The sequence below is a fragment of the Furipterus horrens genome, unplaced genomic scaffold, assembly GCF_987537825.1.
Source record: "Furipterus horrens unplaced genomic scaffold, mFurHor1.1.pri manual_scaffold_7, whole genome shotgun sequence".
Taxonomy (NCBI): domain Eukaryota; kingdom Metazoa; phylum Chordata; class Mammalia; order Chiroptera; family Furipteridae; genus Furipterus; species Furipterus horrens.
Genome location: NW_028327177.1, coordinates 36,605,570 through 36,622,086, shown reverse-complemented (window position 1 = coordinate 36,622,086; position 16,517 = coordinate 36,605,570). Strand labels below are relative to the sequence as shown.

Here is a 16,517-nt window from a genome sequence, read left to right as displayed (position 1 = left end):
ACCAGTGCAATCCTGTGACCCAAAGCTATCAATTACGTAGAGCAAGAGCTCAGTTAGTATACCATTTGTTATATTAAATAAGATTTAACTCATCCACAGCATCAGAAATCCTTTTGTGTAGTTACATTAAAAGAAATGCCTTGGCTTCAAATAGTTCAAGGGAAGTTTTCTATGTATTATGGCACAGATAGTCCTGGACAGAGTAGCATGGCCTGAAGTCAAAAATAATTATACTCAGGTGTTTGCGATAGTTCTCCTGGCACTTAATCCTCACCATCACCTTCGTAAACAGCTGTGAAGCGACATGTTCAGTGGCATCCCAGAGAAGAAAATGACACAGAAGGAGAGTCGGTGGCATGTTAGTGATATATTCAGATAATATATAGTAGTCAGTTAAGTTGAATGACCAGTGTCAAAGGAGACAAAATCTTGAAACTACACATAATAGAATGGCAATATGAGCAAGAAACTGAAATCACCTTAGGGAAGGAGAAAGAGATTTAATACATTGGGAAGAAAATAATTAGAAGCCCAGATAATCAATTGCAGATCGCTGCCAGGAAGCATAATGTTGAAAGAGGCCAGGGGTGATTACAAATGAGTCTCAATGTCAGGAGGCAACAAGAAAGGCCAGAGTCACTTGAAACTGCCAGCACTGGGGTGTCGCTTTGTGACGCATGAGATCCCGGTCTCTCTTGGAATAGTGTGATGGGTGAGGGCACATCTGGAAAACTGAGTATATTCTTTACACTCCATTAACACAAAGACACTGAGCACCTGGAGGAAGTTCTAATGTGAATAATAAGCACTGTAAAGAGACTTACAGAAGTAGTTTACAAGGAGGGGATGAAAAGGAAGGGAATAGCCATGGAAATGGGTAGAAAACAGTACAAAATAACCTCCATGGGGAAAACAATGAAGGGCTTGGCATGGCTGCCCTGAGAAGAAACACAGAAAAACAAAAAATAAAACTAAGAGTAGCAGGAAAACTTTTAAAACTAATCAACCAAAAAAATGGAGCCAAACGGGAGAGAATTTATTGTCATAGAATAAGTCAGATCCAGGAAAGATAAATACTGTAACCTCTCAAGAAATCTTTGCAAATGCACAAGTGCAGAACTCTAGGATGAGAGTTCCTTGCACTGAAGAATGGTAAATTATTTAAAATCCAAACACAGAGCTGAAAGGATAAAGGTACCAGTGATGCTAATAGTAACAATAGCAGTAGAAGCACTTAAAAAGCCCTTGTTTTGTGCCAAGCACTACGTTAAACACTTTATGTATGTATTAGCTCATTTAATCCTGACAACAATCCTGTCACTATTATTATCACCATCTTCACAGTTTTAGGAAAAGGACTTGGAGTTAGTTAAACTTACCCATGGACACATAGCTAAGCAAGTAACAAGCCAGGATTGGAACCTAAGCAGGGTGGATCCAGGGTTTTTATCCTGAACCACTGTGCTTTTTTACTTCTTTGAAAACAAAAGGAGAGAAAAATGGAATAAACCCCCAGGGATGAGGCGCAGGCCAGAGGAAAGAGCTGGGCTTGGTGTTATTAAGTGGAAGGTTCCTGGAAACAGTCACAGTTGGGGTGTGGTATTGGTCAGCTGCCTGCGACTCCAAGTCATTGTTGCCTTTTGTCGGAAAAGGAAACTCATCTTGTGGTTTTGTGTGAAAAGGTGGTTAGTCTCTGAAGACAAGAACCCCTCATTAGAAGAATCCCCACTGCACAGGGACAGCTCGGAAGGAAATCCTGAGTCATACCTGGCGTGAGAGCTTCTGACACTTTGTCCTGCACCCGATGATCATCTCCTGGGTCCTGGAAGAATCCTCAGGCAATGGCCATTTGGCTAAGGGACAGCTTGATTCATTCACTCATTCACAGATTCAACACATAAACATTCATGCACATTGCCTGGAGTCAACTCTTCAAAAAAAAAAAAAATCAATCTGAGAACTTCCAATTTCAACTCTGAAGTTCTGTTTTATGAAAATATGTAGACAAACATTAAAATTACAGTCCAAGTGAAAACAAAAAATTTAACAAGCACCTGTGGAAGCCCAGTTCAAGAAACAAAATTTATGGAGCCCCTATACTGGCTGGGGTGGGGGCGAGGGTACAGAGATGAGGCAAAGGCTATGTTTGCCCTCAAAAACCTTACTGCCTCCGAAGGATTAGGCTTCCATATAAACATGGAACACGAGTCTACCTCTAGGAAGAAAAGGAAGATGTTGTTAAAGTCACAGACACAACATGCTACAAGATTGGGGCAAAGACCAGGAGGGGGATGGCATGTGCTCTGGCCTTGGTACGTAAAGAGGGAGATGAAGGCAGTAGCACAGACAGAGGTGGAAACGAGAGCAAACCAGACTGGAGAGAGGCACATGAACTGAGAAATGCAAGATGGGCTTAGGAAGAGTGATTTTGTTCTGACCCAAGAAAGACCCTGGGCGCATTCTATCAAATTAAACTGGATCCTGCAAGCAACAAGGGTCTGTCTGGATTGTGAGAAGAGGGTGGTGTGACCAGAGCTGGTCTTCAGAAAGGCAGCAGGGTTTGAGTGTTATCATGCAGATAGTGTAGAACCTATAGGCAGTGGCAACCGCCAGGTGAGGAGCAGATGGAAATCAGGGAAGGCTCTGTGTTGCCAAGAAGCCTGGTTACCCAGCAGGGTGATTATGCCACTCGGAGAATTAAAGGATAGCTGAGAAGTAAATTTGGAAGGGAAAATGATTCGTTCCATTTGGATGGCTGCATTAAAGGCCAAGTCAAATATTCAGGTGGAGATACCCTATAGGTAGTTGTTGTACATCAAAGATGAAAGCAAAATAAAGAGCTAGCCCTTTAAGATATGGAAATGATGTACAGTGAATAAGAAATGTGTGCTTTAAGAGCAATACCAGTGAATTGCCTTGATTCTAGGGTCTGTTTCATCATCCCAAGCAAATCATGCAGCAGCTACCTTTCCTCGTGTATGTAAGTTGAGGAACCTGTAAAACCTGCTTAATGAAGCTAGGAAGTGGCTTTGACCTGGAAGGCAGAGGACATGGTCTCTCCCTAAAATTAAAGTTGGAAGCCATCAAAAATCAGAAAAATTAAAACTTGCATACTTTCATTCATGTGTGGATATATGTATAGATATAGGTGTGTGTGTAGGCACACACATATACCTACATGCTTACGTATCCCTATATATGCACATATAAAATATTATGTTCTCTAGTCCTTCATAGTTGAGGGGAAGGCTGGGTATGTGTCTAGTAGGGTGATCAAACATTTAGGTTTAGCCTGAATAGTGCTTGTTTATACCTGTTTTCCTGGCGTAGTTAACAACATTTACAAATGGCACCCTCCTTCTCTCTCAAGAGTCTACCAACAGTACACTTAGGGCTACCTTCTGATAGTTACAAGGTATCCAACCTCAAGATCGAACCCATTTGGTTCCTGAAATCCCAATCCACCTCACTCCCCTGTGGCCCCTCTCCAATCCTTATCTTTGGCAGAGGACAGTATTTATGGTTTGCCTCTCTGGAAGGATCAGTAAGCCTTGTTGCACAATGTCCTTTCTTGAATGTGACATGGCAAAGTTACAAATGGGGAGTCCTTCCAGTGGCCTTTTCAGTGAGCAGCGGAGTAGTTATGGTGCACAAACTTCAATTATATTATTATTCTATGAAAATTAGCCTTCTACATAGCCAAAATTTTTGATTATGAGAAATTAGCCATACACATTTGTAAAATATACATAATGTAAACAGACGGCATGAAATACACGGCACATAAAAACGCTGGCCATGTTCCGTAACAGTGAAGTTTACCATGGTCCCTTGGTTTAGAAAATTTGTACTCTCCGGCTATGCAAAAAGAAAGACAAGCTTTTCAGTGGTGTCTCTGTAATTCACAACTCTCCAACAGTAAGTTAGAAAACACAGTTTATTACAAAGACTGAACTTTCACTTCTCCAATATGGGCGTGTGCAGGAAGGAGTAGCATCCTAAATCTCACACTGGCTCCTTCTCTCATTGTTACATCAGTCAACGACATGATACGTCGTTCTGCTGGTCTCCCAGTAAAGCAGCAAGAATAGCTGCACCCAGTGTGCCATGATCATGATTTAACTGAATTATAATCCATGTACTGGGGCAGCTACTTTTATTTATGCGAAGGGAAAATATGTGTATGTCACTTTGGTAAAGGGCTGGAATATTACACTAACGCTATTTTGGCCTCCACTATTACCTAGGTTAACTTTTGTTCTGCCCTCTCTTTTTCAAGCCATCATTTCAGATGAATGCATTTATGTATTTATTTATGATTAATCGTTTCATATGAGAAAAATAATCCTTTTTTTCCCATTGCAGCCTTTTTTGGAAAATACCTCAATGAATATAATGGCAGCTACATCCCTCCTGGGTGGCGAGAATGGCTTGGATTAATCAAGAATTCTCGTTTCTATAATTACACTGTTTGTCGCAATGGCATCAAAGAAAAGCATGGATTTGATTATGCAAAGGTAATTTTCAGGCACTTTTACACTGCATCAATTTACTTTGTGCATAATGGGGAACAGCCATTTTCAGCAAATTAACCTATCCACAAGATTGGCTTTCTATGTTCTCACAATGTTAGAATGAGAAATTTCAAGGTAATTTTAAACTCCAGGCAAGAAAAGACTCTCAAGGAACACTGACTTTACATAGTGATTTTTTCCCTCATCAGAACACAAGGCAATCAGCTTTTGATGAAAGTATCATCAGGAAAATCATAGATGCCTCCACTCCGTCTTGTGATAATTTTTGGTTTCCCTCCCACACCCAGAGGACTTATCCACATAATCAAATGTTCATCTTGTATTGTGTTGCTCTCCATTGGGATGAAAGTCAATTTTGTCTTCAGATTTAGATGTAAAAATAAGAGTAGACAAGTGGAATAATCAAAGGTTGGGAACCCACACTCCTCCCTTTTACTCCCATCTGACCAAACTGAGATAAGAAATGAGGACACCTGCCCACCACAGCCAGGGTCCACAAGTGTCTCTAAAGCTGCCAGTCCTAAAATCTCCAAGTCAGCTCCTAGAAACAGGAATTGACCTGCCCCACAGTTCTCTAACTAATGGATCCTAAATTAGACTTTAAAATTCCCAACAGTTCTATGATTGTCAACGTAAATAAAACAATTTTCTGATCACAGGAGTGAAGGGGAAACTATCTTTACATTTCGCATGCTCATTAGCCTAAAATATTCCCGTCCCTCCTAGCCATACTCATCTCTTCCTCATTTACCTAAAAGAAGCTGAGAACCTACTCTATCTAACACAGATCGCTACAAAAAGAGTCACTGGTAGAAATAAGAAAGAGGGAAATTGATTTAATGTGGTCCCGTTTGCTGTCTTTATGCTTGGCCTGATTTAAGTAACAAGGGACTTGGTGGGAGATAAGGTGTAAGTCTCCTCTTTCATCCCCTTCAGAAAACAATGAGTGCAAATGAATTCACAAACACTGCTAATAGGTTTCCAGACTCATCAAAGTTGAGAGCTGGCTGGGACCTTGGAGGCAGATTCGCTGCTTCCTACAAAGTACACTGATTGTCATCACTATCATTTTTTATCTGTGGGGATGCTTTTCATGCTCCTTGTTCAAGCTATTAACCTTTCTTTCCCCGTTGTCCTAAGGAGAGCAAAGTAATCAAGATTCCCTCCCAAGACTAAATCAGCGTAACTTGCCCATTACCACAGCTGATTAAGTGTCAAAGACAACCGTGTCCAAAAAGAATATATCTTTTTTTTAGCGAGGAAAGGAATGAAACAGACACTCCCATGGAAGAAGGTGATAGCCTGTGGGCTTGTCCTAACAATGACATGTGACACAGATTTTGTCTCTTGGGCACTGCTTTTGCAGCTGTTCTGGTCTTTAAATCTACATGCGATTAGTCATGAAGGAAGCCTCTGCCTCTGTGGCCTTTGCCTGGGCACTTGCTGAAGTTCATGCTGGAGCTCCAGGCCATTGACACACACTTAGAGAGGCAGGTGGTTTAATTTAAGTTTTCATCTTTCCTTTTCATTCCCTTTCTTCCCTCCCCCTTATAGACTTGCATCAGCCCCTCTGACTGTGGGTTAAGTCATTTTATTAACAAATCAGGCTGTAATCCCAGCAGCTGTATCATTTGAGTTGTGCAATTAACGGAGGATAATCCGCAGGAAATCAACTGCTTCCCATATTTAGTGTTTCAAGTAAATTAATTGATAAAATGTTGCAGCTTTTCCCTGTGTGCACCCAGATTTTGGCCAAGGTTTTTCTTAGCAATTATTGTATAATTTCCACAGGTGAATTTTTAATTCAAAGAAATTATATTTTGTTTATTCATTCGTGTGTGTATGTGTGTTCTGCAACTGTGAATTTGTAGTGGGTGTGGATATTTCCTGCCCTTGAAGTAATTAATTTTTTGTCAATGGGTTACATCAACAAATTCTGAGAGTGAAATATGTATCCGGTATTTCATGTACTCTAGCATTGCCAGATCTGATCATTATCTTGGGCAAACAGGACTTGACTTTTTTTCTTTCCTAATTGCTAAATGGTGCATTTCTTGTGTGTTACCAAGCTAGCAACTCTAGAAAGTCACTGGCAACTGATTTTTCTGTTAGGGAAGGTGTTTTGCTGCGTTGGGAAGTCCAGTGTTTTTTCCTGCTTTAAGCTTTACCTCCTCATTCAGTGAGTTGCTTCTGAGGAAAGCAGTATTCAAATGTGATATGATGAATGTCACCTTTTGTAATTTCTGTTTTGTGTCAAATGTATGTTTCAGGACTACTTCACAGACTTAATCACTAACGAGAGCATTAATTACTTCAAAATGTCTAAGAGAATGTATCCCCATAGGCCCATTATGATGGTGATCAGCCATGCTGCGCCCCACGGCCCCGAGGACTCGGCCCCACAGTTTTCAAAACTGTACCCCAATGCTTCCCAACACATGTGAGTAATACCGTCAGCTCCGGGACCTGCTGAACATGGCCTCTCCTTTGCTTGTCTCCCTGCCTTTCACCCTGTGTCCTTCCCCACGGCAGCAGCAGGAACACCAGCTTCTGCTGGGTCACCTCGGCACAGGCCTGAAACAGAGGGCGTTGTCTAGGTGGTGTGATTAGGAATCACATTTCCAACATTTGTAAGTCGCTAAAAGGAAAGGAAGAGAAGCACACACGGTGAATGGGGCGATTTTTATCAAGTGTTCCCCTCAGTTGTCTTAATATTCATGAGTATCATCTAAGAATAATAATGATCCAACAGTTTGCTTTTCATAGCAGCAGAGAGGTGACCCCGGTCTGGTTATAGAAACATGGTTCATTTTCTAAGAGAAGTCGGTGGCAGTTTCACTACAGGAGTGCAGTTAGGATTGTTCCAGAAAGCAGCAGAAGGGGCTTGCCCCAGCGCAGGGGGTGGGGAGGCACGGAGACTGGGCAGACTGGATAAGAGCAGAGACCTGTATCCTGCTGATAGTCCTCACTAGCCAATGGTGGGAAAGCCTGGGTGCTTTGACAGTGAAAAACAAGATTTTGTTTTTGACTATTGACACATTTTCTTCTTATGCGTTGCAATACTTCCCAGTCTTCCACACAGAGAGCAGTGCGCTCTGGCTCTGCTGGAAGTTCAGCCCTGAGAGAGGCTGGGAACAGGACTCAGTGTATGTTTTCTTTATCACTAAAGCTCCCAAATTGATTGTTAATCTTTCAGTGCTTAAATACTATCCCTTCTTGTCCTCACTGATTTTCTAGCCACAATCCCGGACAAAAATAAAATAGATTAGGTGTACATTTTACCTGCGGAGGTTGGGCCTGCTGAGGCCCATGCAGTTGAAAATCCACGTGTAAGTTTTGATTCCCCCAAAACCTAACTAAAGTCGCCTCTTGCTATCTGCAGGGGATTGCTTCCAGGACATCCACTTCCCCTATGGATTCTACACTCTGTGGATGCTCACGTCCCTTATATGGAATAGGGTAGAACAACGTACACAGTCTGCCCTCCATATCCGCAGATTCTCAGTGACAGATTAAAAATACTGTTTCAATACACATTTGGTTGAATCCATGACACAAAATCCAGTAATACAGAGGACCAACTGTGTATGTCCATTGAATAAGTGGATCAATGCATTTCAAGCCATGCTGCTCAAGGGTCAACTGTACTTCCTTGTGTAAAGAGAGAAGTAACTACTGAAAGCCCTCTGGTTGCTGCTGGTCATTACACATTCCTGGAGAACATTTTTATGTTCTTGTTTTGTCTCTGATTATAACAGACTGATGACTTCTTGTCGGTAGGCTATAGATCTTTTTCTCTGTGTATCAAGTGATTTAGAAAAAAAGGAAAGAAGTTAGAGCTGAGGACAGAAACTAACAATATATATGGAGCCAGAATGAATAACCTACTGAGCATACCTGGAACTTGTAGGACAGAAGTGTTTTAATGCATAAAACATCATCAAGGAATAAAGAAGGGTGCCCCAGCCTCTGGGGCTATGGTTTAGGGGAGTCACTGTGTTTTGGAATTGACCCTGTGGATGGATATACAAACCTCTGAAGATCTACTCTGCATGTAATCATGCAGCTAAATCCGTGGGTGAAGCCTGTGAGTGGCAAGTACCTCTCCATTACAGATTACTTACCAAGTTAGTAACCAGCTGGTTTGTTGAAAGAAAACGGACTCTGTGAGCTTCTTTCTGCCCTGAGACCCACTCTTCCTTTGCTTTTGAGTCAGAAATCACCTTGCGTATCTTCTTTTGTTGCATGAGAAGATTCCCGGCCCAAGGTGACTTCCTACAACTGCAAATTTTACTGGTGTTTTCTCCAATTTGAGAAGGGGTTGGCAAAATGGGTTTTGTGGCTCTTCTGGTGTCCCTGCCTTTGAATTTCCCAGACAAGCCTACAGGAAAATCAGCCACAAGTGAAGAGGTTCTGTCTGGCAGCTCAGTGTCAAGCACAGACAACAGTCACAGGGAGAGAGGAGTCTGCAGAGTACTCAGGGCCTCAATGATGACTTGAAAAGCATCTCTGGTTCCAACAATTAAAGGTTCTATTTAGTTCCACAAATATTTATGAATGCCACCTGTGACACTGCTGCACAGCAAGTAGACATGAGGAAGACACAGTTGTTGATGCTGGAGAACCAATAGCTAGAACAGGAGTTGGCGCACTCAGGCCCAATCCGGCTTGCCAAGAGTTTTGTTAATAAAGTTTTGTTGAAATACAGCCATGCCCACTCGTTTAGTGATTGTCTGTGGCTGCTTTCACAATACAACAGCAAAGTTGAATAGTTGTGGCAGATACTGTGGGGTCTGCAATGCCTGAAATATTTACTCCCTGCAAAATAAGCTTGCCCAGATCCCTGCTCTAGGGGGAAGATGGGCAAGTGTCCAAGGAGCCGTATCACCAATAAGACCAGAGTAATAAGCCTCAAACAGGCATTCAAGAGGCTGTGGGAATTTGGAGGAAGAAATCTTCACATCTTTTAGGAAAACCAGGAAAAATTCACAGACCAGGAGGCGTTCAAAGCGGGCCTCAAAGGACAGATAAAATTCCTGTAGCTGATTCTACAGATTAGGTTGATGATTTCGGGAAGAGAACGTGGCTCGGACAAGTGGTCACCATGTAAATGAAGCGATCTAAGATGTGACCTCGGAAGTGGAGAACAGGGTGCAAGGAGAGAATGGGGGCTAAAGCTAGGAGGGGGAATGAGCAGAATATTGAGGACTTGAGTGAGTTTGTACATAATCATAAGCAGAGAGTCACTGGGGGTCATTTAATAGGGTAGTGCATAATATCTGACTTGGACATCTTTACACAGAAATAGTGTCAGTTATTCTTTAGTTTAAATGAACCACCTGTGAGCCTTATGAGTGATTTTATAAAGTGAAATCTCCACAGGGCAGAGGAAAAGTATTCAGGCCTTAGAGGCACACAAGAGTGGGCTCCCATCTCAGATGTCCTTACTAAGTCTCGGGTCAATTTCTTTAGCCTCTCAGAAGTTCCATTGTCTTGTCTGTAAAATGGGGAAAATACTAGCAACTTGACATTATGCCCTGAATGAAAATTAAGAGAAGCAACATAGCTAAAGTTCCCACAGAGGGCCTGCGACGTAGAAGTCACTTCATTGATGTTAATTCTCGTCAATTCTTTCTATTAAGATGAACCATATAACACTGTTCTCATTTTATATTTCTTGACCTACAAAAACTGTGATTTCATTTGGTTCAACTTAATGTTTAGGGGAAGCAGCTAGCAAAATGACAGGTGGGTACTCACCTACTGTGACATAACAAATCTCTTGAAACACTAAGACCCACATTGTGCTGTGTCTCCCGCACCTGGCCATTCTAAAAACACTGGCAGGATAAGCAGCAACAGGGGCTGTGTTATCTCCTCCAGGTGCAAAATGTGGCAACCAGCAAGTGCCAGTTTGGAGAACAACCTTAGCCATAGAAAATGAAAACTCATACTGTTGGTTGAGGGATTCAGCTTCTATTTGCCGCTATGCCTTGGGCTTTGGTGCACCTAGAATGTGGAGACCAGCTGTCCCCCTGGAGGCCTTACGAGCCTTGGATGGCTGGCATCTTTGTTATCAAGGTCTCCCAGCTGCTGCAGGAGGAAGGGGCTGGAGTCAGTGTGCGTCTCTTGTCACTGTGAGTGACGACACAGGTTCACAGTTTAGTCCGTGGACAAAAGGTGTGAGACACATGGAAGACAAGCTGCCATTTGTGGTGCACAGAGCTCCTGAATGGCCAGTGCCCTTAAAGGAAATATTAAGTACTCTGCAGAAAGATTTGGTAGGCCCAGTGAAAACAGAGCAAGAAGCTGTAGACTCGCCCCCATTGAGGGGACCCAAGTAATGTGAACGCTTCCTTTAGGTCACCTTCCTTGGTGGTCAAGCATTATCAAGATGCCTTTCATCCGGCTCTGGGTAATAGCTATGTGACCCTCTCAGCCTGGAGCAAATGTATCGTGTTTCCACGGTGTTTGCCATTCCCAACAAAGGAAGGAAGCCAGGCTAATATTGGCTTGTTGGCTTTACAGACTGAGGCTAGAGGTTACGCCTACCAACTAAGAAGGAGAGCAGATTATCAGCCACTCGTGACAGGAGGCACTGTTCAGTCAGACCGTAGCTCAGCCGCTCCTGGATTCTGAGATATCTGAGGGCGCCTCCATTGTAATAATACAGAGAACTACCCTTTTCACAAAGCCCTTCACTATGGCTGGGACTCCGCTGTACATTTCAGTAAGTCATTTCTCCAGTATCCTCAGAGTAACGCTGTAGCCTCGCTCTGGCTTTAACATACTTCTTTCTCCTGGCTTCTGTGACAGGGAGATTCCACTGACCTACCAGATGATTCAATGGGAAGTTACAAAGCTCCCTTATCACCTTCCTGCCAGCAATGCCCCTACCAAAATTTTTGTTTCAGCAGTTCTTTCTGCCCATACCTGGGAATGTGTCACTGTGTGTGTGAACACACAGGCACAGGTTCAAGTGAAATCTAAAATCTCCATAGAACAATCCACGTCCATTAACTTGCAAGAACTGTTTTGAAAGCAGAGCTTTCACATAAACACAGTATGTTAAATGGAAAACTATCTCCTGTGTAAGCCTCCAGAGAAAGTTTTTGAAACACCTTTGTTATCGACAGTTGGAAAGAAATGATTTGGCATAAAAAGAAGTTGCACATTCTTACTTCATTTCTTCCACAAATACCTAAAGGGAAATCCTTTTGAAGATGAGAGAATGTTTACATCTCCATAAAAATTTCTGATGAGAGAATTGTAAAATCTCCATTAAAATTTCTGATTTGGGCAGAACTAATGGCACCCTTTCCTGCATTCCCACTCTGTTCTTCTCTCCATCTTTCCTGCTCAACCTGTCTCCTGAAGTCCAATTGCACAACTCCAGGGGGCAGCCTTCATACAAAATACCTTGTAAATGGTGTCCTCAAGTGATGCAGCAGCTCTTTCCTGGTGAGCATTGTTTAGCCAATGGATAAACATGTTAACCACCCCAACTAAAACATTTTTAAAGTAATGTAAAAATAGCGAAATAATCAGTTTTATGAATTAAAAGGACACCTAAAAACAGTATAATTCCATAAATGTTTAGATTAAAAAATGAAGACCTAAAGTCTATGTTTAAAAAAAAGAAAAAGCCCCAACATGTGTTTGCCCTGGGTCACACAAGTAGAGACAAAGCTGGAGCCAAAACTTGATTCTCTTGGGTCTAGCTGATCTTCTCAACCAGTCTTGCTCAGTGCCCATCACAGTCACAATTAATATTGGAAGCGGTTTCTGTGTCTGTATTGGCAAAATTCTAATTGGCATTTGTAACATTGTTAGAAGACTCTTTAAATTAGTTTGTGATAGAACTATAATCAAGATCACTTGGTATTCTTCTGCATGTGTTCAATGTTACCTACCTAAAGACATTTGAACTCATGTGGGGACTATCTCCACAAAGTCAATTAAATAAATTCAATTTTAGTGAAAGCTGAGATTGTGTGGCTTGGGAGATTAAGTATAGAATTTCCAATTTAATGCTTTGAGCGTGTGTGTCTTAAATCTGTGTAACTGGCTTATTCTGGGAACTGAGACCTATTTCATTTCTCAGCAAATGATGGCCCTGCTACCAATACCCTTTAAGAGTTAGATTATTAGGGTTTTTGTTGTTTGAGACTAAATAACAGATGAAGAAAACACATGTTCAACTGTAACACACTAGAAATATGTTTATTTTCACTGGTGACAACTAAGGCCATCAGTGGTAAGAATGAACTGCTAAAGTCTTTGCGTTTCCCCAAGTACGGATTTAATCTACAACACATGCTATTCTTGAAACTGCTTCTTTGCTAGTAAGAATTATTCTCCTAAAATACCCACCCATCGAAAAGAAAGATGACATTATTGATTTTTAGAATTTTTATTCCCATTATGTCAATAAGCAATCCTGGAAAGAGAATCAAAGGCAAAGAGAATTGCCACAAAGGAGCTGTGCTCTAGCGGACTGAGCAATCAAGTCCAAGGAGTACTGACTGGAGAAAAACAATGCGCAGGGAAGCTTGCTGGGGAAAGGTAACATTTTCAAGTACTGGAGTAGTCTATTGAGGGTTACAGGCATGTTTTCTCGAGAATCTAAGGTCTGGAGTGCACAGTCATGGGCAAAACTCCACCTGAAGAGACAACAGAAAGTTTCACCAGACCAGGCACGTGTAACCGGGACTCACACGGATTTTTGTTTTTTCTTTTCTTTTTTGTAAGAAAACAACAAAAATTCAAAAAACAAACCCGGCAATTCAGTCCTTTGTCCTCTCAATTTTAAAGCAAATAGCCAGTGTCACCTCCCTTTTTCCACTGAGGCAGCCAGGGTGCCTTGCAGGGTCAGACTGCATTCTGTATTTGCAACAGAAGTATCAGCTCAGCATCTGGTGGGAGGTATCTGAATGGGAAGCAGAAGCTGCTGATGTTTTAAATTAGGAGGAAGGCTGAGGAACTCAGGACTTACTTTTTTATAGAACGAAATGTTTTTATCAGTTCTTTTGATGACAGGGAATTTGAGGTGCTTCTTGGAGACTGTGGTTCAGGACTCGGGCCATTGTGTCATGGAAAGAGCATCGGCCCCGCACGTTTTTTCTCTGCACTTCACTTTCACATTTGTAAATCGGGACTAGGATGCTCTGCCTGCCCCTCAGGGTGGCCACAACAGGCACACAAGTTAGGAAATAGGCTCTTTTCCAGCTACCCGTAAGTATGGGTATGGTGTGGTCTCAGGATTGTTCTCTCTGTCACTGAAATCCCGTTTCACCCTCACAAGAACTTGAAAGTTGGTATACCCATTATACAGGTGAGGAAGCAGAGGCTTAGAGAAAAAAAAAGTTGTCCATGATCACACACTAGTAAGGGCACAGATGAAAATTCGGATCTCATTTCAAAAACATTCTGAAACAATTGGATATGTAGTTTTCCACTTTTCCTTAAAATAATTACCTGCTTCTTTCGCTTGTGTTCCAGCCCACACAGCCCCAGCCCATCTGAATAACTGTACGTCAATTCTTAGGGAAGTAAGCCTCAGTTACCACTGGGGGACAGAAGGCTGCATCTTCCAGGAATTTGGCAGACCCCAGCAGGAGGCAACCACAGGCCTTTGGCAAAAGATCACTTTTCAACAACATTGTCAATTTCAGCGACCCCGACCTTCCACCTGTGGGTCCCTGAACAGCTGCTGTGCTGTGGGAAGCAGTGGCAGTCTGTCTTCCTTTAAAAGGCAAATGCATACCCCTCCCTCCTTGCCCCCTGCTGAGATTCCACCTGGGATTTCAGCCCCAGCGCTGAGGGTCATCTCCCACATCAAGAAATTAGGGGGAAAAAAGGCAGGGGAGTGCAGCTTTGACAACTGACCTGAACTCTCCCTTTTAATATAAGCCAGGTTTAACATATGTCATTCTGTAAATCCGGGAGTCCAATTTGAGGCTTGTAATTTGCTGTTCCTCCGAGTGAGGTGGAGCCGTGCCAAGCACATCAAGGTAACCTGTGGAAGATATAATTTGCCCACTGTGAGCCCGCATTTCAGTTCCCTATTGTAATTTTTATTTGTGTTGAGGTTTTGTGGTTTTAAAAAAGTCAACTAGATTTATTTTAAAATTAAGGCGAACGAACATCAAAGGCAGTCAGAGGAGGATGTTTAGGTATTATAAAGAAACCTGTGTAATCTTTTATGGCCGTATTCTTTCTCAGGGCACGTATCAGTAAATGGTTAGGGACCTTTCACCGCCAACTTGCTATATTTCTCTGACCTCAAACTACCCGCCACGGGTGAAAATCCCTTTCCAATGGGATTTAGAAGCCCCCTCTTGGCTCCTCAGCCACTTAATCTAATCCTGTTTGTAACTTGACATGCTGCGTGAAGAGTTAAGAAACGGGCTGATGTCCCTTCTTACCGCAGGAGCTCCTAAGATAATACACAAGCCCAATTCAGCTGGGGGTTCTCTTTCAGATCCCACTAGCCCTTTCAGGCACAAAAAACAAAAAACAAAAACAGGACCATTTGGTTCATGAGTCATTTATTTAGTAAAAGAGAAGAAAGTTTATATTGAAAGTTTCTCTCAAAAGAATGGCAGGTGATACCTGAAAAGCTTGTTTGCTTTTTAATGCTATAGGATTTTTCCAGCCCAAATACTTATATAAAATGTATTTGTTTACTGGCTCATTTGGAAACTCCTGTGCTTCCTCTGTGCTAGGCACTTTTAAGTGATAGAGATGGATAGATGATAGATAGATATAACTAGACAAAGTTGTTCCTCAAAAGAGTTTTTTAAGAGAGGTGCTATTATCCTCATTTACAGATGAGTAAATTGAGCCACACCAGCTTCTCCCACTCTACAAATCTCTCTCTTTAAAAGGGAGTTGACGTTACACTTCTGAGCATAGGTTGTGCAGTGCCTACTATGCTCAGTGTTATACTGGCTTTTGAGTTCTTGCACTGCTGCTAGTTAACCAGCCATCCATGAAGGTCATCAGTCTGACTTTTTGCTCCAAGAAGGCCAGTGGTACCAAAACAGCACTGAGACTGGTTGTTTGTAAAGTTCTGGTTCATATGAAAAGCAATCTTGGAGGCAGGGAGTGGCTCTCGCCTCACTTTTCTTTCATTTTGTTAAAGGAAATAGACTTTGGATTCGAGTCCTGGTTCTTCCACCTGCTAACTTTGTTAATCTGAGGAAATTAACTTTGCTAAACCTCAGCTTTCTCAGCTATAAAATGGAAATGATAAACCTATTTCCCAGAAGAGCTGAGATAATTAAAGGAGCTGATGTATATAAAACTTTTAACACAATACCTGACACATGGCAAATACTAAGTTTTAATATTTAACTGTTTCTACATGCTTAATAACATCTAAGGAGAAAGTTCAACTACATAAGAGTCTGATGGAGAGGTCAAATATATACAAATAATTCTCAGTGTAGAGTTGTTGTAATATAGGTATGTTCTCTGGGAATACGAGGTGGCAGCACCTCCTTGTTGAGGGAGTCGGGTAAACTTCAAAGAGAAGATGACATGTGTTTGTCCCCAATGGAAAGTGGGGGCTACCACTGTGATCTCGCAACCGATTAAATGTAGGCTTGAACCGATCTGTCCTAGAATACTAGGATTCACTCCCCTGTATATAACAAAAATTATGCCTTGCACCTATATTGAATTTTCCATAAAATGAACAGCTTTATTTGTAAGCATATATATTGCAGAACAGGCTTGGTTATAATTTCAGTAAAGCCAATTAAATTAATGGAATCTATATATGAGGTTCAGAATGAGAAAAACTAGTAGAGGCCAGATATACAGGAGGGAGCAAACGCAGGTTTACATTTGTGAGTACGCAAAACGCAGTTTATTCTTGTATTATTATTGATTATTGTGTCATTTTCCATATGAACAACTGTAATCCAACTTTTGCCCACCCCATATAAATGCCCTAGTAAATTCAAGAGAAAAAAA

The 16,517-nt window shown here is 41.8% G+C and overlaps 1 protein-coding gene across 3 annotated transcripts in view; it reads left to right on the top strand.

The window, feature by feature from the left end:
• SULF1 (sulfatase 1) overlaps window positions 1-16,517 on the top strand; it is a 153,182-nt gene that overhangs the window by 99,171 nt on the left and 37,494 nt on the right. For all 3 annotated transcript variants that reach the window (XM_090283593.1, XM_090283594.1, XM_090283592.1), the window contains exons 5-6: window positions 4,366-4,517; window positions 6,806-6,975. In XM_090283593.1, coding sequence (XP_090139719.1) covers window positions 4,366-4,517; window positions 6,806-6,975 — 322 coding nt within the window. The remainder of the gene's footprint in view (window positions 1-4,365; window positions 4,518-6,805; window positions 6,976-16,517) is intronic.